Below are 26,987 nucleotides of genomic sequence, written 5' to 3'. Positions count from 1 at the left end.
AGCCTCGATACTGAAAACACTTTCAAGGATTTTTTTTACTATATGTTGAATTTCCTCAATAACTACAAAGAACAAATGAAAATATAACTTCACACTGTTTCTCCACTCAAGTGGTTCTTGCTTTCTCCGTGGTTTTTGAACATTTGAGTCTCTTTGTATTTATTACAAGTATAAAATAATCATTAAATCAAAGCAGAATACCCCCATGTTTGATCCTCTCGTGTTGAAACAGCCGTGATCACCTAAACTCAAAAGAGGTATCCATAATTTTATGTATAAAAGTTGACTAAACTGAAGTTCATGCTACCAGGGAATTTCCTGACCATCCCAAGCAAAAAACTTCCCGTTGTCTTGGCTCTTTGCATTGTTGATGATTGTCATGAGCTTTTGGACTGAAAACTCTTTCGTAAAAAGTTTTCCTTCAGGAACATTTCTCTGAAATGGCCTAGACAGATCGGTGTCCACTGTGCCTGGATGCAACAATATGCATATGATTGGATCTTTCTTCCTTGCAAATTCTACCGACACGTTTTTTGTCACTTTGCACGCAAAAATGAAAGATATTTTAGATCAATTAGGATGTCATAAAGTGTAACATTTAGCTCCTCTGTACTGTAATTTATGCATACAAATAATTAACAAATTCATAAAATATCTAATATGAATAACTGGTAAGCGGAAACTGCAGTTCTTCAATGACCAAAATCAAGTTTTCATGGTTTAAACGATTATGAATTTCTGCAATGAATGTGTATGCGTTCGTATTGAAGATGAACTTTTTTTTTGTTTGATTGAAGAACGTGAAAGCATATTATCATGCAGAAAAGATATGCAAGAAACAAGAGATATCTGAATTCAAGTTAAAAGACTAAAGCATAATCAGAAAAAAAACTATTTCTGTTTCTTTCCCCTTTAGGTTGTCCATATTATCCAACGATGTAACAGGGAGAGGGCAGGTTAATGTAAAGACTAGAATGAAGACGATATACATTGGTTAAGTGCTGTCTTTGAAGCTCGGTAAGAATGCCAACCCCCAAGACGGTTATCTCCAATTGATCCCACCCGAGCACTGATATTGGCAACGACAGCAACTTCTCTTTCTGTTCCAGAACCTCCCCCTGCCTTCAGAAAAGGCCACAAGTGCTGCTCAAATAAACCATAACACACAGCAGTGAGTGCTAACTAAACAATATGCTTGTACTTGAACTTGAGGCAAAGAAAGGTTCAATTGGTGGTTTATTTTGAGCAACCCTTCAGACTAAACAGAGTTAGTAACTGGTTGAAAGGAATTATACATTCCTTTCCCAAATAGAAATAGAGTGATGGATTTAAAAGCCAATAACTACCCCGAAATTATTTCAGCTGCATGAGCATGTTTAGGGAAGTAGTTTCAACTGAATGGAAATAAAGACAAGTTTTTGAAGAAATGTGGAACCAATTGCAATGTCTAAGATTCAAGTGGAACGAGCCTAAATTTCTTACTGAAAAGTGAAAACTAATATTGTAAGCATTCAGAAAAGACTCGAGTGAGTTTTACCTTGATCACTAGAATAGGACCAACAGCATTAACCTCGTAAGCATGAAGCAAAGAAGATTTCTCCACTTTATTCAGGGTAGTTTCTGCATTGGAACCAGAACATGACCAATAGCTAAAATCACGGCTACTAAGTTACATGAACCAATAAAGGAAAAAAATTGAGTCAATTGTCAATTCTATTATGTAAATCAGACGTATATCTCAATTTTAGGTCAAGGTTGGAGGAAAAGAAGTAAAATCTATAGTACACTTGAGAAAAAGTCGACTACCATGTTGCATAAGAAACCAATGGCATGAATATGATGGGGACCGTAACCGATTAACCGTAATGCTGTTCAAATAACCATGGAATTTTTAATTCTGAGAAGAAATACCTGGTAGGAGTACATTAGGAATTGAAAGAATGCCAGATGCATTAATTAGCAAATTCAACGACCCATATCTTTCTTCTATAGACTTTGCAGATGCCTGAAATACATTGTAACATCGACAAACAAATAATAAAAATCTTACACGAAACGCACAGTAAAAAGAAAAAAATATCTTCATTATAAAGTAGATTTCACAACCTAATTCAACGCTTAAAACTTGTGAGAGTATTCTACTTTTACTTGGGGTTCAGAAAAAAACCTGCTTCTACCAATCTGTAAAATCCCAGATGTACCAAAACCAAAAACTAGCTTAAATCATTCGAAGATTAAACAAGTATAGAATTTGATACAACTTCAACCAAAACTTCTATCTTCAATAAAAAGGTAAGCAACCAAGCCAACCAAACCAATGTGATCTACTGTGAAAGATAAAAGTAAAACCATGTTTGAGAAACAGAGTTAAACCTTAATGGTGGTTTCGTTGGTCACATCCAACTCTAGAATGCAAAGGCGCTCATCAAACTTGTTTTTCAGCTCAAGAAGCCCTGTAGCTTGTCCAGGATTTCGACATGTAGCAACAACATGTCCTTTTTCATTATTCTCCAGCAGATGTTTAACCTACACCAAGATGAGTTTAAACCCAATTTTAATTTGTTAAGCAACAGCTAAAGTAAGTAATGAGAGAGCAATTTGGAGGTCAATAATTCACACCACTTTCAGAGAAACTAACTAACATCTACAATAAACCATTACCAAATTCAAAAACTCAATGCTTGGATTAAGAGAGAGAGAGAAAAGAAAAACCGACAAATTCGAGGCCAATTCCTCTGGAAGCTCCTTGCACCATTGAAACTCCACCTTCCCAATTGGGAGAAAGAGAGGAAAAAGTGGGGCTCCGAGCGAAGGATCTGAGGGTTCTAGCGGCGAACATTGGGTGATTCAAAGGGAGAAGGTTCATAACCTGATTTGATGAAGGAAAATGCCACGGCCAGAGCCACAGGAATCCATTAATGAAGTTGTTAGGAATAAAGTGGAGGCTAATCTATGCAATAAATTTAGTAGAAATGGTAAGGAGAAGTCCATTGGCGAACTATCAGAAGAACTTATGGCTGGCTTAACGCCACATTCTACATTTCACTCTCTTTAATCACATGACACTCAAAAGTGAAATTCTCTAAAGTTTTCTATGATAATAAGTGGGATTATTGTATTCTTTTTAAGAAATTTTTTCATAAATAAAACAAATGCCTTCATATTTACGCAACAAAATGAAAAGGTTTATGAAATTAGTCATTTTTTATAAATATTTTAGATTTTGTGTTCTTCATTCTCAAAGTCTTCCATCTTTTTGCAATTTCTTTTTTTATGGTCTTTATTCTCTTCCTTTTCTTTTGTACCAAAATATAAAAGATCTATTTTTTTATATTTTTTTCAATCAGTTATTTGGTTGTTCAAATCGTCTATTCAATAGGTATTTTTCATTGTAGGTCATAGGACTTTTTTCATTTTCGAAATTGTTAGTGTAAATATTTTACTGCTTTGTTATGTTTTTAAAAAAACCCTTATTTTTTTACTTTTTAAGTTTAAGGATATTTATGAAACTTTTTGATAATTAGAGGTATTTTGGAACAAAATTTTAACTGTTTTCATCCAAAACTAACGATAGTGTAATTCTGAACTCTTTTTAAATTTCTTATGAAAGTTTAGATACATTTTTTTATAATTAATATTTTTTAATTATTATAAAAGATATTTGATGAGGAAATTTCTAGTATTATTTTCTATTCTAGCTTTATTAATTACTGGTTACGTAGGCAACTATTAAAAATTAGGGTGAGATTCATTAAATAAATTAATTAAATCATTTAATGGTGTATAAAAAATCAATGAGGTAGTATGTGTAACGCCCCGAATCTTCGAAGTAAACTTTTATCGTTTTGTGTAAATCTTTCGGAAATTTAAAATTTTTGTAAAATGATAAAATAATAATATAATATTAATTATATTATTATTGTTAGGTATTATTATCATTATAATTTAATATAAATACTTTTATTATTATTTAATATTAATATTAATATTATTATTTAATATTATTATAATTATTTAATATTAATATTTTATTATAATAATAATTATTATTATTTAATATATATATATATATATAAATTATTTTAATTTTAAACCCTAGACACGCGCGTGCGCCGCCCCCCCCAGTCCTCCTTCTTCCTTTCTCCGTCGGCCTTCTTCTTCTTCGTTCTCTTCTCGTCCGACGCCGCTGCCGTCTCCCAGCTTTCTCTCTTCCGCATTCGCCGTCGCCATTCAATCTCTCCGTCTCCCTCTCTCTATGGTGGTACCGTTTCCGTCTCCGTCGTCGAAATCTCACCGCTCCAGCTTTCGTCCGCCGCGACCCATCCATTTCCGAACTCCCTCTCGATTTCACGCACCCGGACGCCGCCGTGCGTCCTTCATTCCACCGTGTCCGCCGACGCCCTGTCACTCTCCATCGCGTTGAAGCGGAGCCAGTCGTCGGACTCCTCCAAGCCACGAAGCGTTTCCGTCGTCGAACGCCGAAGACCGATGTTCGTGGTCGCCCCGGTTTCAAGCTGACCCGACCCGAGACCCGCTTCCAGTCCGACCCGCGATTCAAGCTGCAGATCCAAGCCGAGCCGCGAGCCACAAGCCGAGCCGAGCCGAGCCATAAGCTGACTTGAGCCGAGCCGCGAGCCGAGCCGCGAGCCGAGTCAAGCCGAAGACCGAGCCGAGCCGAGCCGTAAGCTGACTTGAGCCGAGCTGCGAGCCGAGCCACAAGCCGAGTTGAGCCGAGCCGAGCCGTGAGCCAAGGCCGAGCCGAGCCGAGCCGAGGGTGAGCCAAGCCGAGCCGAGCCACCTAAGCCATATTTTCCTCCCTCCACTTCGGGTCACGGTGAGTCTTCGGTAAGGATTGTTTTCGATGAATTCCTTAATGTTGCTACATCCGATTCGAGTTTGAACATTGGAATAAGATATGGTCCTACCTTTCATCCCTTGAAGGTATTAAGGAGTTGACGTATAAGTTCTCGGGTTCCGCGGCAGGCTTGTTTGGAGATAGTTTCCTTTCCTTGGGTAAGTCAACGGATGTTGCTTAGGACCATTTAAAATGACTTCTACTGGTATCATCGATTAAAACCTTTGTGTTTTCGTTTAGGTGGATCCGTTGAGCGTGGACTCGATCGAGGGGCATAACCGAGTTTCAGGTAAGGGTTTTCCTACTACTGGACATCGGATCGAGGCTGGAAACGTAGTAATCCACAGGGGATTACACGTTAGTAACTGTACCGAATAAATGTATGTGTGTTTGACTTTTAAGTATTGTTGCTATACTCTTGTCTGATGTAAAGGTAACTCGACCGCTAGTTGTAGCTTGTGTGCTATCGGGTGTAAGGAGTTGCTTGCGGATAGACCCCGATGCTGGATGTTCGGTATAGTGTGGTTATGTTAATGGGCTACGTTGTAGATTAGAATTTTATGTCGATGGACCCTGAAGTTTACGATTAGGTACGTGGTAGTCATTGGTCTGGACATTGATCACGGAGTTTGGTCGGGGAAGGACGGTGAGTCCGATTTTGATTGATTAGTTGACTGAGTCTAGGGGTTATTAATGGTGTGCGAATTGGAAACGCGTATAGTGACTGCGGGTGTAGTTGTTTAAACCTACACTATCTGACTGGCAAAGCCTATGGTGAAATTGTAATATGAGTGTTGATGGGGTATGACTGTGGTAGACGGTTTAGTATGGACTGAGGGGTAACGGTTAGCTTCATCTATGGGGTAGTGTACCTTACGGATATGTGCATCCTGCGGGAGCACTAAACTGATATGTGCATCCTTCGGGAGCACTAGACTGATATGTGCATCCCTCGGGATCGCTAGACTGATAGGTGTATCCTTCGGGATCACGAGACTGATATGTGCGTTCTACGGAACCACTAGACTGTTATGTAGGGTACCCCTGAATAGGAAGTTAACTGTTGTTCCCTAACGGGCCCAGTAGTGGGTCCGTTACTGGGTATGTTTATACTCACCCTTTTCTCTTCTTAAACTTTTCAGGTAAGGGCACAACTAGGGGCAGACCGACGAGAGGCAGGAAGTATGCGTGAAGGCCATATGGACGCGTCTGATTTTCTTATTGCTTCCGCTGATGTATTTTGTTAGAATATTTGGTTTTGTGATTTTGAGTTGATGACCTGAGTTTTTATTTGAAACTTTTGTGACTGTGATTTAAAATAGGGCCCGATACTGTTTTTGTAATATTTCTAACGTTTTAAGAAATCGTAACCGGTCCGTTATGAATTTTGTTTTGTGTGGTCGAGTCTTAGTACTGAGTAGTGACCTCAGCTTAGTCCGGAAAGTTGGGTCGTTACAGTATGTATAAAATGTATAAAATAAATATTTAATATCAATCAAAATTAATTGATATTAAAAGAAAAAGATATCTTTCTATCTCAAACTTTTGGGTTAATATCTATATATTCCTTAAGTTTCAATATATTACAAATAATATAGTATTTAAATTGGTTTCAAGTTAGTTATAATAACTAAATATTACTAACTTTTAGCTTTTAAAATTTACGCTTTTAATTTCTATCTTTTTTTATTAAATGCGTCACTTCTTGTATTTTATATAAATGTTTATTAATTAATTTAAAAGAATTCAAATAATTATAGTTAATTAATACTAATTTTGTGACTATTAAAATTAAAATTAAAATTGATTAGAGGATGTTTTCCCTTTTCCATATTGGATGGTCTTCTAATTGATGTAACTAATTGAACGAGGGATCCCATAATTTTACTTTTTACTTTATAACATAGCTAAATTACAAGAAGATAGAGAAAGAGAAACACAAATTCGATTAATCAAATCCTCTAAACCAGGAGAGAATTAAATGGTCAAGTATGAAATATCAAACTATACATCACTTCAAATCAACCTTTATAAACACATGTTCAGTACCACAAAATATGTTTTTTCGAAAAATCTTGTATAGATATATATAAGTAGAAATATTGTCAAAATAAAGCCCCTTAAAAATCCCTAAAGACAAATTATTCAACCTACTTATGTGTCATTAACTCTAAAGTAACTATACATTTATTGGACATGAGAAACTTTCCATACAAACTTAACCAACAACAGTTAAGTTCTAGAAATTGATTGTAACATTCTGATTATATATTAAAACTACTAAAAAGGCAATATCATGCAAGCTATGGGTACACAATCGGTTCGATTGCTACCTAGTACTAGAAAACATATACCACAACAATTATGGATTGTGATTTGTAATTAGTAAAATCAACTTTAACTAACTTGCTTAATTAATGAAGGCATCAATCCAACAACAAAACATGTATGTAATCACACAAAATTTAAAAATAACTGTACGTATAATTAACTAAATATTATCCAAATAAACTTTACTCAGTGATAATTAAGATGACATTTTATCATGAAGTTGAAAAGTTCAAATCTCGTCTCATAATTATGTTATTAAACAAAACAGCAAAATATTATTACAATGACCTCCTATTACTCTATGCTTATTATACTTTCCTTTGATAGATTAGTAAATGTACCCTCTTGTTAACATATGGACCAAATCATGAATAATTATTTACTAGTTTTCACTATTATTTCATTTTTTGAGTATATGATCAAATAATGCTTAAATAACAACCTTTCTGTTTTGAAATTTAAGAATTATTTGTTAACTCTTGCTGTTTACTGGACACTGTTACATCATATTGTCGTTTATATTAGAAAACAAACTAGAGGGTAGTATAACTCTCATTTATTTAAATAAAACTACAAGTAGGGGTAGTTCAAGTAAGAGAGACGAAGAGATTCATATTTTTAACTAGAGCTTCCATAACTTGGTTGCTTTGGTCGAATGTGAATACCTTTAAAGATCAATCCCGATTTTCGATCCTCGCTGTGGTTATACATGCTAAACTCGTACTCCTTGTCACTGTCACAATCATGTTTATCTTCGACCTTGATTTCCCCCACTTTGATCGTAAACCAAATACTTCGTGGTCTAGATTCGAGGTTTTCTTTGATCACAACTTTCGCTGCTTTTGGGAAGGTTAATGCAAAGGTAGTAGGTTTAATAAATCCAGTGACATAAGGCTTTATCAGAAGTTCAAACAATACGTCATATGTAAGGGTAGATGAAAGCATATGTTGCCTGATCTTCCCATGTGCTTCTAGCCAAGTTATTTCTTTAAACATAGCCATTGCAGATTTCTTACTGCCAAAGCATTTTTTACATCATCGTCAACAAATCAACAACTTTAAAAACAGTAACTACCAAAAAAGAAAAACACTACGATTATGTATTTTATTTAATTTTATTGGTTCAATGAAAGTCTTTTTTCACATCTTATTTTCGAAACCGTAAATTTGGTCATTACTTTAGAGAAAGTTAAAGTAATTTGTTCTGGTAATTTGATAAATTCTTATAAACAGTCTTGTAAACAAAGAGTTTTATCAAATTATAGAGACTAACTTTTTTAACAATAGATTGAAAGTTAAATTCTAATTATTTTTTTAATTATAAAGATCAAATTTGTAATTTTAACCCATAAAATAAATAATTGTATCCACTTTTGTTCTGTAAAATTATTCTTCAAAATTCATCAATCAACAACTTAATAAAAATGCAAACTACTTAGAAAGAATGAAAGAAAAAAATAGACCATTTTATATATTCCACTAACTAGAATCTTTCAACAAGTTAGAATTTAATCTACCCTATAAATACTGTCTCATAAATAGAATATGTTATTAAATCATGGAGAACAATAAATTTTAATTATAAATTGAAAGACTAATTAATTCTAACCTTCTTCTGATTACAAGATCAATTTTTTTTGTAATTTAACCTATTTGTTATGTAAAAGTAAAACCATTCTTCAAAATTACACTCAACAACCCTTTTAGTTTTGATTACAAAATAAATAATGAAGATTAATTTCATTCAAATTCAGACCTAAGCTATCTCTTCTTTTATGTTTTATTTTAATATTATTTTATCTTGGTATATACTTTCAACTATTCATCACTTTGTTTTACAACACACAAGAAAAAGAAAAAAAAAAATCCAATTTGTATAGTTTAAATTTTGTTTAATTACAAGCCATTAGCTTCAATAATAAATTTTAAATTTAGTAAAATTGTTTATAGATAACGAATAGTTTATTTATTTATGTAAAATCAATAATATTAAACTAGTAGTCAAACTAAGTTAACTAACTCACAAATATATAGTAAATCAATGATGTAGATATTATAAATGTATATTAGTGTAAATTGTGTCATTTTATTATATTTGAAAATGATATTTTAAAATATAGAGACTAAAGCGATATTAGACAATGTGGTTAAAAATATAAGTATATCTATGGACATCCGTATTTTTCCATCTCTGGTCTTGACGATCATCAAGTAAAGAAATTTTGAGGGCTTTTGGAGATATAAAGAGCGCATTACCCTTTGCCTTCTCATCAAACCAAAAAATCTACATATAAACTAAGAAACTTTAAAAAATATAGATGCATAGAAGAAAAAATTATTAGAGGTAGAGAAGAAATCTAACGAAAAGAAACATAGTTTTAAAGAAAATTAATTTAAGATGCGTCAAACTGATTTTAGTAATTCAGTTTCAAAACATGTGCTTAGGACTGATATCAAATGATTATACTATAAAAGAAGTGTACAAATAGTGTTACACTTGCGTTGTTTCCATTGTGTAGGTAGATCCCATCACAAAGTTGTTTATAAAGGTTAGTGTCGAGGGGGGGCGAGTGCGACAGCATGATCTCCATTTAATTGTAAAATACAATTCAAGCACTGATATTTCTCCATTAATTTCAATCTCCATCTTTCTTCTTCAAGATCTGACCAATCCATGTAAAGAGGTTTATTTGAACTATTAAGAGATTGCAGATATGGATGAAGATGAGAGTGATGTAAGGCGCACACACATATAGGCCCTTTTTTCTATGTCAAACTTGGTACGTCACAATTAGCTATACTCCATTTGTAAAAGTATTTGATACTTTTAAAAGTAAGATTTAATGACAAACTAAAAAAAAAATATAAAGAGAAAAAGAAAAAAAAAAGTAAAAAATATTTAATTCTTTATATACATCTCTACTTTTTCCTCTCTTTTCCTATTAACTTTTTCTTTCACATATATATTCCTTTTTATACATTAATTTATGTTATACTAGTAAAAAGACACGTGCATGACATATATAATGCGTAGCTTTAGATTATAGTAAACAATGCATATATATATATTTAGGTTGGGCTAAATTTACTAAATTCAAAATGTAATAGAATTAGATGTAATCGGGAAAAAGTTACAATAATTAGATTAAAATGTAAAAATTTAAATGTAAGACTTCCATATATCAAAAAAGAATTCCTTGATAAACAATATTTTTTTTTGTACAATTTGAAGGTAACTTATTATCATTATGGACTTGATCCAAATTTTTGTTGTCTTCACTGAAATTCCTCTAAATAGTGCAACATAAAGTTGTCTATGAGAAAACACATTTTTCAGGAAGATATATTCCAACATTAGGAATTGTTTGTCCTTGTACTTTGTTGATTTTCATTGCAAAGCATAAATGAATGGTGAATTGTTTTCTCTTGAACTTAAATAGATGTCCATTATCATTTGGTAGGCTCAGTGGTATTCGTGGAAGAAAAACTGGGTGATCATGTAGGAAAATAATTGCGCTATTTCAGCATGCATAATATATTTTTACTAAATGATCGACATACCAATCTTGTCCAATTACACAATCCATTGGATGGACCCAAATTTCTCAATAACAATGTTGGTAGAAAAAAAAGTCTTTTATATAGTAGAAAAAAATGTTACAAAAACTTTTCAACTTTCAAGTCTTTAAATTTGTATTGTTAATTGGAATTAATAAGATGGTTAATTTTAGAGCTTATTTTATTTTAGGGCTTTATTAATTGATCTGAGACTAATATGTCCCAGTCGTTTATGCTAAATTTGTCGTTCTTCTTCCTTTGTTAGATTGCATACTGTTATTTCAAAATCAAAGATCCATAACAATTATTGACCTGTCGAATTCCTACCATAAAAATTGAGTTATTTTTGTTAAAGACTACACATTCTTCTTTACAGTAATTATGTATAGCCTTGATCACATAGTTAACTTACACTAATTAGCTTAGCAACTAGACCTTCAACAAATCTGACTTCTTGTAAATTTGGTGGATCAGGTTTGAGTATATTACCTTTACCTAAAGTTCTGCCCCTACCACCATCTTTGAAATTTACATGAGCAGACATACATTCCTTTAATTTAGAGAAGAAAACCTGGTTTCTTGTCATATGTTTGGAGCAACGACTGTCAAAGTACCAATCTTTTGTAGTTGTTAAATGAATGGTGGTAAAGACTACATTGCATTTAAAAGTTAGGTTTATAGTTAAAAAGATCGGACTTTTTGGGGACGTTTTTCTTTTGAGATGAGTTGTAGGGCCTTTTTCTGAGTAAATTGTAGCAAAAAGGACCAATATGTTCACATTTACCACAATAATGGCACACCCATATTTTAGAGTTCTTGAGTTGTGGACTGCAAATTACTCTTGATTGTGTGATCTTCATTGTGTCCTTTTATTTCACTTGTTTGTGCATGAACAAAAATAGTTTTTTGATCTTTCTTCATTTCTCCTTTTTGTTATTATAAAAAAATACCTTCTTTATTAGTATGGTTGTTTTTGCTAGATTCAAGAACTAAATTAAGATTTTCAGTACCTAAATTTAACCTCTTTACTAATTTGGTGATGTTGTCACATTCTAATTTTGTATTTGTCAATTACAATTTTAAAGCAGAGATGATAGTTAACAATTGATGTTTATCTTCAAGTAATTCTTGAATTTTGTCTTTATGCTATTTAAGAAGAGACAAATCTTCTTGCTATTAGAAGCATAGTTGGTTATAAGTCATGTGATTATCTAGAATGATAGCAGTTGAGGTTCCTAGAGTTGAATAAGTTTTATCATCAATAAAGATACTACTAATGAATGCATGATTATTTCTTCATTACAAATGCTAGTATCTAACTCATCATCAGAGAGTGTTGCAGAAAAACTCCTTTTTTGTTTCTTTAGATAGTTTGGACAATTTGCTTGGTAATTTTTGAAACATTCACATTCTCTACATCTAAAGGTTCCGTTAGTTTTAGTATTATTTGAACTTTTATCGATGTCTCTTCTTTTATTTGAGAAGTTGTTCTAATTTTAGTTGTTTTCTTAATAATTGTTTGATCGCTTATTGAATCACTTAATAACTTTAGAAAATTGCTTTGTTAGTATTGTTATAGATCTAGTCAAATTTTCATCACAACATTTTTCTTTCTTGATAGAAGGTTCTTCATTATTAATTTATGGACTGAAAGACTATCCCTTTATCCTTTTTGTCTCATTTGTCAGTTATGGACATCTTGAAGGTATTCAAAGATCCAAACTTTTAATGTTGCAATATCTTAAGCTTCTTCTATTATAGTAACATTCTTGTAAAAACACCCCGATAGGGAACATAAAACTTTTCTAACAAGTTTTGATTCAACAATCTTTTCTTCTGGAGAAAATAACTTATTAGCAATATTTAATACTTTAAGATTAAATTCAACAATTGTTTCCTCTTCTCTTCCATCAATTTAAGAGATTTAAATTTTAAGCTTAGAATATGTAAACTTGAAGTTTTTACTTTTGATGTTCCTTCATAGGTGACTTCAATAATCTTTCATGCTCCTTTGGAAGAAATACATGTGTTTTTGAATTTAAACATATTTTAATAAACTCCATTTTAAATAGCATGTAGTGCACGAGAATTTTTTAGAAAGGCTCGATCTTCTGCATTGGTTCATTCTAACTCAAGTTTGAGAGTTGTTTTTCCTTCAGTTATTACACTGGGAGTTTCCTAGCCAGTAACCACAACGTTCCATATTTTACTGTCAATGGATTTAAGAAATGCTATACAAGCCGTCCAATAAGCATAATTAGTGCCATTTAGTAGTGGAGGCTTGGTTGTAGACCCTCTTTCTTTAATAAGATCCATTATGTGTAACATTTCTCTAATGTAAATGAAAAAGTAAAATAAATTATTTTAATTAAAAGTTGTGACCTAAGTTAAAAGCAAGGCTGATAATTGAAGGAATAGTGAAAAAAATTAACACAATAACTTTGATAACCCAGTTCAATGAGTTAATTTATTAAGATTCAAATGAGCACAATTTTGTAAGAATGCTAATTAAAATCAATAACGATACATAACATAGTATTAAATATCAGTTTAGATCTTCATATGATGCTCTCCTTAGATTGGTACTCTAAGTAATATTTATATTAGTAGATATGACTCCCCCTGACATTCATATTTGAATCTTTTCAAAGATAATAGCTAGACTCGACCCTGGTATTGATATAAGTTGAATCTTCCAATTGACAAAGTCTTCCTTAATATATTTTCCCTTTTTTCATGGATCAGCCTTTTTGAAGTGTTCAACTCTACCTGTAAAATATTTGTTAATTGAAGGTAAATATTTACCTTACAATTGGGTGTGTTTCAGCTACAATTTGTTTTTCCTTTTCCTTCTTCGATCAGTTTTTTAAGAGAGTCAACCACCTACTTATAAACAAATTTGTTGTAATTAGAAGTGATTAGAAGAATTATCTTAAAAAATTTCGGTCAAAGGACCTTAAGAAAGCCTGTCGACAAAGAAAGCAACAAAATATATTCTCGTGGGAGAAAAGACCTATCAACCAGGGGATCAACAAATTCCTAAAATTTTGGAATAAAAGAATCTAGAGATAATATATATTTTTTTTTAATAAACCTGAAGAATTATAAAATCTAAATAAAATTTATTGTCAAAAGATATAACAATAACAATTTGCTTAATAAACGAGTAAATATACCCTCTTATCAACAAATGAGTCAAAAATCATGAATAATTTACTAGTTTCCATTATTTCATTTTTGAGTATATAATCAAATACCGGTTAAAACCAACCTTCTCTCTTGAGATTCTAGATTTATATGTTTACTCTTGCTCTATACTCCTAATAAATATGCATGTATATATATATAAAAGTATAGTGAGTAAAAGGTAAATTTATATATCATATATATCTTTACTGTATTACATAGTGATATTGTTGTTTATATATTAGAAAACAACTACAGTTTGTAGTATACCTCTCTCATTTATTTAAACCAAACTACAAGTAAAGTAGGGTATTGGGAGTGAGAGATTTAGAGATTCATATTTTTAGCATCCGCAACTTGATTGCTTTGGTCGAATTTCATAACCTTTAAGGATCATCTCCGTCTTCCAATGTCCACCGTGGTTATACATGCTAAACTCGTACTCCTTAGTACTGTCACAACCATGTCTATCGTCGACCTTGAATTCCCCGACCTTAACCGTAAACCAAACATCTCGTGGCCTACACTCTAGGCTTTCTTGGTTCACATATGTTTTCCCATCTGGAAAGGTAAGTCCAAAGTTAATAGGTTCATGCCATCCAGAGGCACCAGGCTTTAACAAAAGATGACACAATACTTCGTATACGATGCCAGGTGATAGCATATATTCCTTTATCTTCCCACGTGCATCTAGCCAACTTACTCTTATAAGCTCAGCCACTTCAAGTTTCTTACTGCCAAAGTTTTTTTTACACCATTATCAACAAATAAACAACTTTCAAAAAAAAATAAAAAAATACTAAGTATTAAAAAAAAAAAACCTATTTTTATGTGTTCCACTTAATTGTCTGTACAACGAAAATCTTCTTCTCAAGTCATACTTTTTAAATCGTAAATTTGTTCTCTATAATTTCAAAAAAAAGTTAAGTTCAATTTAATCCCTTCAATTTTTAGAAAGTAGTGTAATTCCATGAATGAAACATTTTATCAAATCATAGAATAAATTTTAATTATAAACATAAGGGTAAATTCTAACTTTTCTAATCCATTAATTTAACCTATTTGTTCTCTGTAAAACCATTCCTCAAAATGACACCCAATCAACCCTTTTAATTTTGATTACTAAATAAAGATTGAAATTGATTCAAATTCAAACCTAATCTATCTCTTCTTTTATGTTATAATTTTTCTTTTTATCTCAGTATATACTTTCGATTATCAACATTTTGTTTTTGAACACACACAAGAAAATGAAAAAGAACAAAAAAAAAAAAAAAAAAAAAGGAAAAGGAAAATGAAAAAATAAAAATAAAACGAATATAAGGATGGAATGAAATATATTTGAGGTTAAAATTCCAATTTTGTTCTTATAATTTAAATTTTATTTAATTTTAATCCATTCCTTTCTATAATAAATCTTAGATATAATCGCTCACGTGAATATTCGTTTTCTAGACTAATGGTAAAATTGTTTATAAATAACTAAGTTAATTAACTGACAAATTTATAACAAATTAAATTGATGTAGACATTGTAAATGTGTATTAGTGTATGACATTTTGTTTATATTTGAAAAGTATACCCGGAGAGCTCCACAAATATCCATTTCCAGTACCGACGATCATCAATCCAAGCTATTGAGAGGGATTTTGGAAGTAGGAAGTACCCATTACCCTTTCCCTTCTTATCAAACCAATAAATCTGCATACAAACTCATCATACTCAGCTCTTTAACAAATTTTAATTAAAGGTTAAAAAATTAAATTAAACTTTTTTTTTTTTCATTTTTAAAATTATTCTATGCAGTGTATTTTACGGTTTTGTTATATCTTTTTAAAAGATTCCTTAAATTTGCATATTATTTGTGTTTTAAGTTTATTTCTATGTAAAAAAATTTGAACACTAATATCACCGCATGTATTAGAGTGTTTTAATAAATAGTAATTTTAGACGAAAATTTATTTTATTAACAAGTGATTTGTTAAAGAATCATTTTAATATTTGGTTCCTCACTTTTAGAAAGTAAATTCTTTTTGGCAGTGGTGTGGTAAATCATGCCAATTTATTTTTTTGCTTCGTACTTGTAGAAATAGGTGTTTTTTTTTTCATTCAACGTACGATCTATTAATGTTTGGTTTTCAAGGTTAGTTTTAGAATCATCCAATTACTAAAAATTACATTTTAGTTGAATGCAAGGAAGTTAAGATTATTGGACGTAGTGAAAAAATCTGGAGATAGAAAAAACACGCAGTTATAGAAGAAAAGTGATTTGAAATATGTCAAAATTCAAAACCATTCCCAAACATACGTCTTTTAACTCCGTTATAAGTCCAACTATATAATACTGTAAAAAAAATTAAAAATAATGTTACACTTGCCTTAGTTCCATTGTTTAGTGTGATCCCTTCACAAAGTTGTTGATAAAGCTTAGAGTAGGAGGGCCAATGCACCACAGGATTTCCGGTACTTGGCAAAATATAACTCAGGCAATGACCAAATTTCTCTTTTATTTGCAAGTTCTCTCTTGCTTCAGTCTCTAGGCAAACCATTTCAAGAGGTTAATTTGAATTATTAAGAGATTGGAGATATGGATGAAGATGAGAGTAATGTAAAGCACACATATATATAGCAACTTGTTTCGTATAATAATGTTTTAAAGAAGGGACGTGGTAATTACCTACTTTTTTATGTCCCTTATCTAAAGGTATCTCTTACTTTTAAAAAGTGACGATTTAATGTCCAAGTGAATATTACTCCATTGATATAATAAATATACTCTCACTTAATTTTAAGATTAAACATTTTGATTCTCTATCTTTATCTATGGTCAAAAAGATAAAAATAAATAAAGTAAATGATTTAATTCTCTCTATCTCTTCTTTTTCCTCTTCTTTCCAGTTAACATTTTATTTCACATATATCCGCTTTTTTTTCTACATTAATTTAAATTTAAATGTTTTAATTAAATGAACAATTAATTGACATCTTTTAAAAAATATAACAAAGCGAAAAAACATTTACATGGTATAAAACATTTTCGAAAAGAGAAAAACCCCACAAGTCCACAATAGAAAATATTAAAAATGTCTCATCAACCACGTCAACAACAACGCGCGTAATATATTTGGTACACGATCGTCTATATTTTGCTATTGTTTAATACACGATCGTTTAGATTTACTTGCACAATCATTTAATTTGGTAACATGATTGTTTAGATTTGGATAGCCAAATCTAAACGATTTTGTTTTTCAAAGTTTGGTACACGATCGTTTAGATTTAGCTAAACAATTTTTTCAAGTTTTTTTGGTACACGATTATTTAGATTTTGCTACTCCAATCTAAACGATTTTTTTCAAGATTCTTTGTACACGATCCTTTAGATTTGGCTATTTTACGAATCATTTAGATTTAGTTACACTACTAGAAAAAAGGACTTTCTTGATGGTTGTAGTTTTTATTTCTTGACGTTTTTTGAAAAAGCCGTCAAGAAAGTGGTGATTGGAAGAATAAACCATCAACAATTTTTAGGGAAGGCCAATTTTCAGTATTCTTGATGTTTTTTAAACGTCAAGTAATATGTATTTTTTCTTGACGTCTTAAAAACGTCAAGGATTATCTATTACATTCTTAACGTTTTTTAAAACGTCAAGAATATTTATAAATTCAATATTTTTGACATTTTGTAAACGTCAAGTACTATGTACTTTTTCTTGACATTTTAAAAATGTCAAGTTATATCAATTAAAATCTTGACGTTTTAAAACGTCGAGAATTTTTATAAAAGAGTAGAGGGAGTTATTTTCCAAAGTTCTTGATGTTTTTAAAACGTCAAGATTTACTAAGTAATTAAAATAAATAAAATATCAAAATTTTCATTAATTAAGAAATTTAAAGCCCTAAAAATTTTCTTTTTGCCTCCCCCATCGCACCGCCTCCTATACCCAAAATTTTCTTCTATTTCGTGCCTCGCTCATCTGTCGTATTTTCATCGTCTGCTATGTTTCCGTCGTCTTGTCGAACGTCGCTCCATCGCTCTGTATTAAGTTCCATCTTCAGCTTAACATCATTCTGGTTATGGTTATGGCCAAACATTGTAATTAGTGGTTGTTATCGAACGTCGTCTTCAATCTTTGACTGTATTGAGTTTGCCGAACGTCGTCTTCCATCTTTGGCTGTATTGAGTTTGCTAAACGTTGTCTTCCATCTTCAGTCGTATTGATTTTACCAAACGTCGTCTTCCATCTTCGACCGTCGTCTGCTTTGTTTCCAAAAGCTTAAGAAGATGACACTGATTCTTATTCCATCCAATTCACTTGGTTTTCTTTTTTCAATGATCTCTGATTTCTTTTATGCATTTTCGAGGATGTTGTTGTTGTGTGGTTTGGTTATTTAATGCTACATTTTGGGGCTTCTCAGTTCCGTAGTTTCTTTAGCATTTCATTGATTTTGGTTTCTTTTTAGTGTACTTATAATCACTACGTTGCACTAAAATTGAGAAGAGGAAAATTAAAGGAAAGGACTGGAGGTGGAAACTGAATGTGTAGACTAGAGGTTATAGAAAGTGAAAAAACAGTAAAGAATAATCAAGGACCCTTCAATTACGACTACAGTTAATAATGTTAGTAATAACTAGTGAGACAGCAGAAGAGAATAACACATGAGACTTTATTAATCCAGTTCGGCCAATATTGCCTATGTCTGGGGAGGTGCGCATTGCTCGGATGAGTAATTTTATTAATAGTCACCATAAACATCAAAGCATCAATATAGCTTATGTATACTTCTCAATACTATAACTATATGACATGTGTATTAACATCAGACTCCAGACTCCCTCTGGAATAAAAAAAACTCCTGTCAACAGTGTCTGATGGTCAGGCTCTCCCCGAGTGTATGCATGACTCTATTATTAATCAAACCATCCACAGATTCATTCTGTATATTACTCATCCGCAGAACTCTAATTTAGGTAGTCATGTTGTTTCAGAAGACATAACTCAAGCTACCTTTCATTGTGGCGCTTCAGTGATAAACTCGAAGTCCCTTCTCAGTATCAGCAACACGACTTTTCTCACTGTTTCTGCACGCCATCAACACTCTTCAAAAATTATATTAAACAAACATATCCAGACTTGTATCTTTAATAAGATCCCTAAAGAATAGGAACTTATTATATTCTTGGAGATAGTTAGAGAGGTTCCCTAAATATAGGAGAATCAAATATTCATTAATTATCTTCTCTTTTAAATAAATCCTCTCTTTTAATTTTAAATATAATCTTTTAGACAAAGAACACTTCAACATAAAGTTTTAACCTTTGTTAATTTGTATTAGTGGCAGTTTCATGCTCATGGTGTTGGGACTTGATTTCCTTGTTACTTAAGTAGTTCTATGTGAAGCTATGAATTTGGGTTCTACATCATTTTGATGAGGTGAATATAATGCTCAAATTGCTGTAGTATGAACATTTTGTTGTACAGAGAATGATATTCATGAATGCCTCTTTAAGATTTTTTTATTGTGGGGTTTTAATTTTTTAACAAGAAAATGAGTTGAATTAATAAGAAGAATAATAATAGATCATAATTGAAGTAGCTAAAGGATATGGGTTCGTATGTTGGTGGAAAAAAGCATATGGGTCTTCAATGGTTGTGGCTCTCACAAACTGTTTGTTTTAATGTCTCAATGAAAATGAACCTTATTTTCTTTATTTGTTTTATTGAGGGAAAATTTGTGATGGGGGCTTGAAGAAACCTAATGTTGTGTAGGAATTTATTTTCTTTATTTGGTTAGTTGTGGAAAATTTAGTCTTATTAAGTGAATGTTTGTTTTATCTTCATATTTGTTTTCTTTTTAATAATCTCAACACACTTTTTCAACTAATTTAATTTACTTTATTTCTCATTAGATTTACAATTATGGATAAATCATGGATGCACAAAAGTAGATTATCTAAAGAATATGAGTTGGGTGTGGAAAATTTCATCAAATTTGGATTTTCGAATACAACTACCTCTTACATTCATATAAATTGTAGTCATATCTAAATGATCGCGTTGTAGCCATATATAAACGATCATGTATATATTGAACCATATCTAAACGATCGCGTATAAATCGCAAATATATTTCACGTGCGTTATTGATGGCATGGTTGACGGGGCATTTTTGGTATTTTACACGGTGGGCCGCTAGACTTTTTCTGTTTTTGAAATTGTTCTATAGAGTAAATATTTTACCGCTTTTTTATATTTTTTAGAAGACCCCTTATTTTTTTTAATTTTATACAATATATTGCGATAGTTCTTTTTTAGTTTCTTTCTTTTATTTATTTTTTAAAATTTTATCAAGATAATTTGATTATTTTCGTAATTTTTCTTTTCAAATATTAGTTTAAACAAAAATATAATATCATCTTTTCAATAATAAAAAGCTTTTAAAACTCATTCTTTTGTATATTTACAATAATCTAGCTTCTTTTCGATTTCAAACTTTATCACAAACATTTTTTTTTTAAAGTAGAACAAACCTTAAAATATTATCAAACAAGTAAAAAATAGTAACTAAGTCCCTAACTCATTGATGTGCATTTATAAAAATATGAAATTGAAAAAAACTAAAATTTAAATGCATAAAAACAATCAATCACACTTGAAACAAATGTATAGATCAGATATATGCGAATATGTGATCTCTCATTCTACACCTCAAAAAACATAGAATCAGAAAAAAGAAAACCATTAAAAAAAGAAAAGATACCTAATTCACAAAAATTGGAAGAACTAAGGGTAATGTTTAAACATTCAAGTCATAATTTAATTTTATTTTCAATCAAAATATATTAAAGTAAGGGTTTTTTTAAAAAAATATATAACAAATCAGTTAAATATTTACACCGTATATAACAACAAAAAAAGCTCATGACCCACATGTAAAATACCAAAATTATGTTAGTCAACATGCAATAAATCGGCCACATGAACTCGATACACAATCGTGCATATTTTGATACACGATCTCAGGTAAACCATGTTTCCAAATGAAAGAATTTTACCTTTAATTCATTCGATAAAGGGCATACAATGCACCGAGATGACCTGAGATGAAAGACAGAAGTGTAGATCTACATGATATCCTATATTTCATTTTAAACAATGACATTCAAATTTAAATGATCGTGTAGATCATGAGACTCAATTTTAAGCCTTAGTTGCACCAAGATATCTTGGGATGAAAGATTTTTTCATTTAATTCATTCGATCTCGAGTATACAATTTCTTAAAATGTTTCGAAAGGAAAGAATTTTTCCTTTAGTTAGTATCAAAGTACTGATGTTAAAAAGAGAGTTTAAGAGTGGTAAAAATTATAAATAAAACAATATAAGAGGATGATGTTTTTTGGAAAAATTATAAATAAAACAATATAAGAGGATGATATTTTTTGGAAAAATTATAAATAAAACAATATAAGAGGACGATATTTTTGGGAAACAAATAAAAGATTTAAAAAAATCGTTTAATCTTTGTTAATCAAATCACCTAATATATCCTAATAACTATTAACTAAAATGAGCAAAACTGGAGAATCATTAAAAAAGATAAAGAAGAAGAAGAAAATTAGGGAGGGAGACAGCCCATGAAAAATGAGAGATTTAATTTATAGAGAAATTTATATTTAAAATCTTAATTTGATTTCATTTTTAACCGTATTTTATTTGGATTTCAAATGATAATTTAGTTTTATCTTCAATATGAATAATATTAATGAGATAATAAAAAAATGAACAAAATATTTACCCTTCACACATAAATAAATAGTATTAATTTTTTTTTTTTTTTTGTCTTTTTTCGTTGTTTTTTACTAAGGATAAATAGTTAGTGTTCTTTTAAACCCTTAGGAATGATTAATGATGATATTAATTTGAAATAAATAAACTATTTAGATAATATTTTTTTAATATTTATCAGTGGAGATATATTATATCATAATAATCATCAACTAAGAAGGACAAAAGGGAAAATCAAAAGTTTACAAACCCAAGTATTCTTTTTAGATAATATAGATTTAGATAAATAAGAGAGAGTTAAAAAATATTATTCAATAATAATTAACATTTTTGTTTGAAACATAATTAAAAGGATATCATATGTGATAGTGTATTATAAAGTCAAAAAAATCCTAAATGCAACCAATAAGTTCCTGCCATGTGGTAAAATTTATTTTATACATATATTTAACACATTTTTTTTGTTTTGGTATGTACAAAAAAAGAAGATGTCCCTATAAAGTAGTATCCGTGAGATAAGGCATCAATTAGACATTAGGGGAAAAGGAGCACAACTCTCTTTTCAAAGTTCTAGTCCTTAATTGGAGAGTTATTCCCTAGTCAATGATGTTTGATGCTATATGCTTGTTTGTTAAGGGAAAATGGAATAGAAACTCTCTAAGAACATGAGAATGTTCAAGGGAGAATAAAATGAAAGAATGACAATATAAGTCACTCATTTTTGGTATTTTTGTATAACACACGAGTCCATGATCTTTATGAGAAAAGAGAATATTTAAAAAAACATAATTCAAAGATTTAAAAATAATAACATAAAAGATAACATGTTTTATGGTCCCACTTCATTTATTTAATTATTTATTTAACTTTTTTTTAATTAATGCTTCTAGGTTAGGTTATTTGGTTTTGGGTGTGTTGAGATTTGGTCCTATTATTCCGATTATGTCGAATTGCTAGTTTCGGTTCTTATGCGGTTCAAGTTTGTTTTCAAAAGAGTGTCTTGGTGTTCTATTTTCGGGAAATTCTTTCAAGAACAAAAGTTAAAAAGAAGTTTTTGTGCTATGTGGTGAGTGATCAAGAAATATTAATGAAAATCAAGTGATGCTTGATTGAACAATTGCATGGTGATGTCTAATTAAGGGGAGTGTTTCCTTTGTTGTTACTATGACAATCGTTAGTGATTATTCTTCTGATTCATTTGTCAGTAAAACGTTATCATTTTGTACAACATGTTTAGAATGTGTATAGGTGTCTGTACTGTTTGTCAGAACTCTATAATCATGAATTATATCACAAGACAATATATAATCTCTTATCATGGGTCAAGGACCCCCAGATGTAGATTTTGTGTCATCAATCTGGGTTACCAATGTTCTGTGTTTTGATAGTTATTTCTACCTATTATATATTCTATCAATTGTTACATCAGTTATTAACTTGAGTGTTTTCTAAAGACATCTTGTTAATTGTGTCATGTCTCACCACAAATGCAACTCCACGCAACCATTTGGAGGATGTGCTGACTATATACTTAATGCATACCCCACGCGAGATAGTACGCTAAACACCTAGTGAGTGAAACATCTCTTTCTTTTGTCTCTTCACTTAGCTCTTCCTAGTGAACCTAAGAGACATTCATTACTTTTGCAGCAGAAAACACTCAAGAAATAACACAGCGGAATAACTTAATATTCCTTCTCTTTATTAACTTAATGCTTACAGAAGTACAAATTTACAATTTATAACTTTGCTTTATATAGAATAAGTCAACTTTAATATTCTCACATTCTTCTTCTTTCCACCAAGTTGCAGCCTTTTGCGACGTGGTGGTTAAGCCTCTGATCCCATCTTCTTTCCCTTTGTTGTCCATAATCAACCTCAATGGCATCTCTTATGATATTCCCTTCTTTCCTTTGCCGCTTCAATTGCTTTTGTGAGGAAGATGATTAGAGTTGTGAAGCTTCTTCTTTTATTCTTTACCTCATTCACCCAATTGCCTCGAGTTTGAAGAAAATCTTCAGGGGCTTCCTTTCTTTGCTTCAGATTCTCAAAGATCTCATGTCTCTCTTTCCTGCTTAGCGGAGTTTGGGTGTTAAGAAGCGGTCACATTACCCTCCGACTCCTTAAACACATCATGAGATGCCATGGCTAGCATGCCATGTAAGACTATAAAGTAACTCTTCCTTCCCTCCTTAACTAGGCTACAACACCTCAAAAACAACCTTTGCATAGCCTCAACACTTAACAACTTGGGAGGGAAAACATTTAAAATGTAAGTCAAACAGACTTAATGAATGACGAGTTTTAAAAGAACCTTTTTGGGAAAAACACATAACAGATAATGGTAATAATAATAATAATATCGAGTAAAAATAGATTAAATACATCACATAGAACAGTTAACACGCATCACATGATCCAGAACAGTTCATTCATCATACAATGAGTGTTACAACGCCATAAGCTAGATTCATTTCGCAACATGCTTAATTTTTAAACCTGGGATTTTCCCCTCGCCTAGATTTAGGATTTGTTCTCACCAGTATCATGCGGGTGACCTGGGATTCCACCAGCGTCCTGCCACATTCATGCATTCTCAAACTTGGGAGCCATGCTCAACCAAAGTCCCATCATCGTCTTACATAGATTTTACACATCGAGCACTACAACACCATACGCCCTGATGGGTGATGTAAGGAACTCTGGCATGTTGCCTTTGTATGGATAGAACCTTTTATTTATTAAAAACTTCTTACTAACTTATGTAGCGGAGATAGGCCCTTCTGAATCACTTTCTTCATCCTCTTTCTCAACTTCTTTCTAAAGATTCCTTTTTTCTTTCTCTGCTTGCCTCTTCACGAACTAATCTCTCAATACATTCTTTTTCATTATAAACTTTCTCTTTTTCGCTGGTCATATCGCATCTTCATCCTCCAAAGAACTTAATTCGTTAATTTCCTTTACAAACTCCTTTACCCTTCTTCGCGGAGAAGGCCACTTTGTCCACACTATTTAGGAGCTCTTTCCGCTCCCTCAATTTAATTTCCTTCTTGTTTTCGGCCAAGGCCTTAACGCCTTGTGCCTTTACCTTAATTTTGAGAAGCTCAGTTCTAACTTTCTCAGTCTTCTCTTAGGCTTTCTTTGCCACCCTTTCGAATTTTTTTCCGCAATGGACGAGGAGGAATCTATCTCCCGTATTTCCTCTCTACTTCCTCACGTACTTCCTCTTGCTATGTTCTTTCATTTTCTTCTTCTTCTCACTTCTTATCCATCTCTTTTGCTTCCTTCTCTAACCTTTCTTTTCTCACCTTCTTTTCCTCCTCTTTTGTTTTCTTCTTAGTTTCTGCCTTCGTCCCCACTACTTCTCTCTTCAATTTTTCCTCTTGGAGTAATCTGAGCTCATCTCTATGTTTTCCCTCATCATTGGTATTTTTTTTGCCATTAACGATGAATGGGTTCTAGGCTTCTGATTCGACTCTCAGAGTTGAACTAGAACCTTTAGCACTATAGGTCATGGGGTTGATTTAAGCTTGCTTCGACACAAGTCCATCGAAGTGTGCTATTTTGGTGTCCTCCGTGGGGTTGTTGTTCATGGTTGCCTTGGTGGTACTTCCCGAAGTTTTGTTACTAGCCATGATAAAAAAAAATAGAAGGGATGAACTGAAAATGAAATATATGGAAGGGATAACTTACGTGCTTCATAGGAGAAGATGACTGAAAGGCTTAAAGAAATTCAGAATCTTTGAGACATTAGAGTTTTAGAAGTTCATGCGGCGAAAAAGTTGAATGGGTTCTTGATGCGTGACGTAGTCATTGCAATAAATTTGAGTTTTAAAACGAAAGGTTTGACATTCCCTGAAACCCTAATCATTATGAACTTTCCTTCTGCTCAACACACTTTGCATGAAAGCCAAAAATGCCTAATGCATTTCGTTACGAACCCATCTTGTGAAGTAGTTTCATCATGCAAAACCCTATTTAACTCGCTTAATGATTATCCAATACGATTTTCGTTTCCTAACTTGTTAAAAATTGGAAACTAAAAGACATAAAACTAAAAATATGAAGGAATTACAAGTATCAAATAACTACAAGTATGTTATACATAAATTAATATATACAAAATTACGGATGCAAGTTGTAATGAAGATAGGAAAAGTTTATACGTTACAAAAGTATCCTTGCGTTCAGGTTCTTCAATGAGGAAAAACTGTGGTCTCATCACATAATGCTCCGCATAGCCATCCTAATCATGTTATTTTCTCCTAACGTCTTTCATCATTTGTTGCATGACTCCCCGCTTCATGATCGTTCATTACAATAGTCTCTACTCTAAATCATTTATCGCAATGTTCAAATGATCCTTTTCGATCCTTTTATCGGGTAGTTGGTCAAGGCACAAGGTCTTACTAAGCTTTATGCGTGGACACTTTCTTTGATATACGCCTTAATAAGGGTTCTTAATTTCAACAGATTAAACAATTAAAATATAAGGCGTTTGAGGTTCTCAGCTTCATTTGCACATCCATTGAGGTTCCTCTTATCACTTACTGAAATATGCACTTTATCTTGGGGCCAGTCCATGTAACCACAAATTACTCCAGTACCATGGACCTCTTGAAGCAATTTTTCGACTGAATGCCTGATTCACAAGAATCAAGTGTTTTGCCTAAAATCAAAGTAAAACTCTATTCTTAATTTTGAAAAATCAACTCCCCGACAATGACACCAAAAACTTGGTAAGAATAATTTTTGGACTCACCTTGTGCAGTGTTGTATGTGTCTATATCTAATTCTAAGCGATAAGGCATGGTCATTGCATGCGAGATGCTCTCTATGTTTCTCGTCCTCGTATAATTACTAAGTTCGCATTGAGTACAAATTTTCCTATTGCTTGTCCAAGTATAAGAAAAATAATAGGTTTCTTTGGTAATATAGGGTCAAACACAGAGAATTGATATTAAATCTTAGTTTTAAGGTTTACTCTTTATTAAGGCTGCATGAAGTCACTTCTATACAAGAATATAGTGAAGGCGTGTCTAATGCTAATTCTACTATCTACACTAGAGACTCTATAAAAGGGGAATAAGAATGAAGGCAAGATGGACGTGTGAACTAACTTGTTAAGAAAGATTGAAGGAAGGTCTCCACATTACTAGGCGATGAAGCCATGCGATAGTCTTGATGTGATAGAGATCAGTTAGCTAGCTTATGATTAAAGCGAACACCTCTCAGTGCCTTAAATGCCACACTTGCTCGCATCTCGGA

General features: G+C 31.8%; 3 protein-coding genes across 4 annotated transcripts; all 3 read right to left on the bottom strand.

The window, feature by feature from the left end:
• Positions 1-8: 8 nt before the first annotated feature.
• LOC103488731 (uncharacterized) lies at positions 9-3,115 on the bottom strand. 2 transcript variants are annotated; one of them, XM_008447608.1, is made up of 6 exons: positions 2,717-3,115; positions 2,374-2,526; positions 1,912-2,005; positions 1,538-1,620; positions 990-1,143; positions 9-539 (listed from the first exon to the last, which is right to left on the bottom strand). In XM_008447608.1, the coding sequence occupies exons 1-6, from the start codon at positions 2,864-2,866 to the stop codon at positions 304-306; spliced, it is 870 nt and encodes a 289-aa protein (XP_008445830.1). In that variant the 5' UTR covers positions 2,867-3,115; the 3' UTR covers positions 9-303. The 2 variants fall into 2 exon arrangements, with proteins under 2 accessions (XP_008445830.1, XP_050935891.1); XM_051079934.1 differs by having other exon boundaries at positions 9-470; positions 2,717-3,059.
• A 4,689-nt stretch (positions 3,116-7,804) lies between these two features.
• LOC103503413 (lectin-like) lies at positions 7,805-8,188 on the bottom strand. The gene has a single exon (XM_008467601.2). It carries the CDS (start codon positions 8,186-8,188, stop codon positions 7,805-7,807), a length of 384 nt encoding a protein of 127 aa, XP_008465823.2.
• Positions 8,189-14,105: 5,917 nt separating this feature from the next.
• LOC103503296 (protein PHLOEM PROTEIN 2-LIKE A1-like) lies at positions 14,106-16,506 on the bottom strand. The gene is made up of 3 exons (NM_001297528.1): positions 16,309-16,506; positions 15,513-15,631; positions 14,106-14,664 (listed from the first exon to the last, which is right to left on the bottom strand). Exons 1-3 carry the CDS (start codon positions 16,477-16,479, stop codon positions 14,274-14,276), a joined length of 681 nt encoding a protein of 226 aa, NP_001284457.1. The 5' UTR covers positions 16,480-16,506; the 3' UTR covers positions 14,106-14,273.
• Positions 16,507-26,987: the final 10,481 nt, after the last annotated feature.

Source organism: Cucumis melo, chromosome 12 (genome assembly GCF_025177605.1).
Source record: "Cucumis melo cultivar AY chromosome 12, USDA_Cmelo_AY_1.0, whole genome shotgun sequence".
In the NCBI taxonomy this organism is placed as follows: domain Eukaryota; kingdom Viridiplantae; phylum Streptophyta; class Magnoliopsida; order Cucurbitales; family Cucurbitaceae; genus Cucumis; species Cucumis melo.
This window is presented reverse-complemented; position numbering and strand designations above follow the sequence as displayed.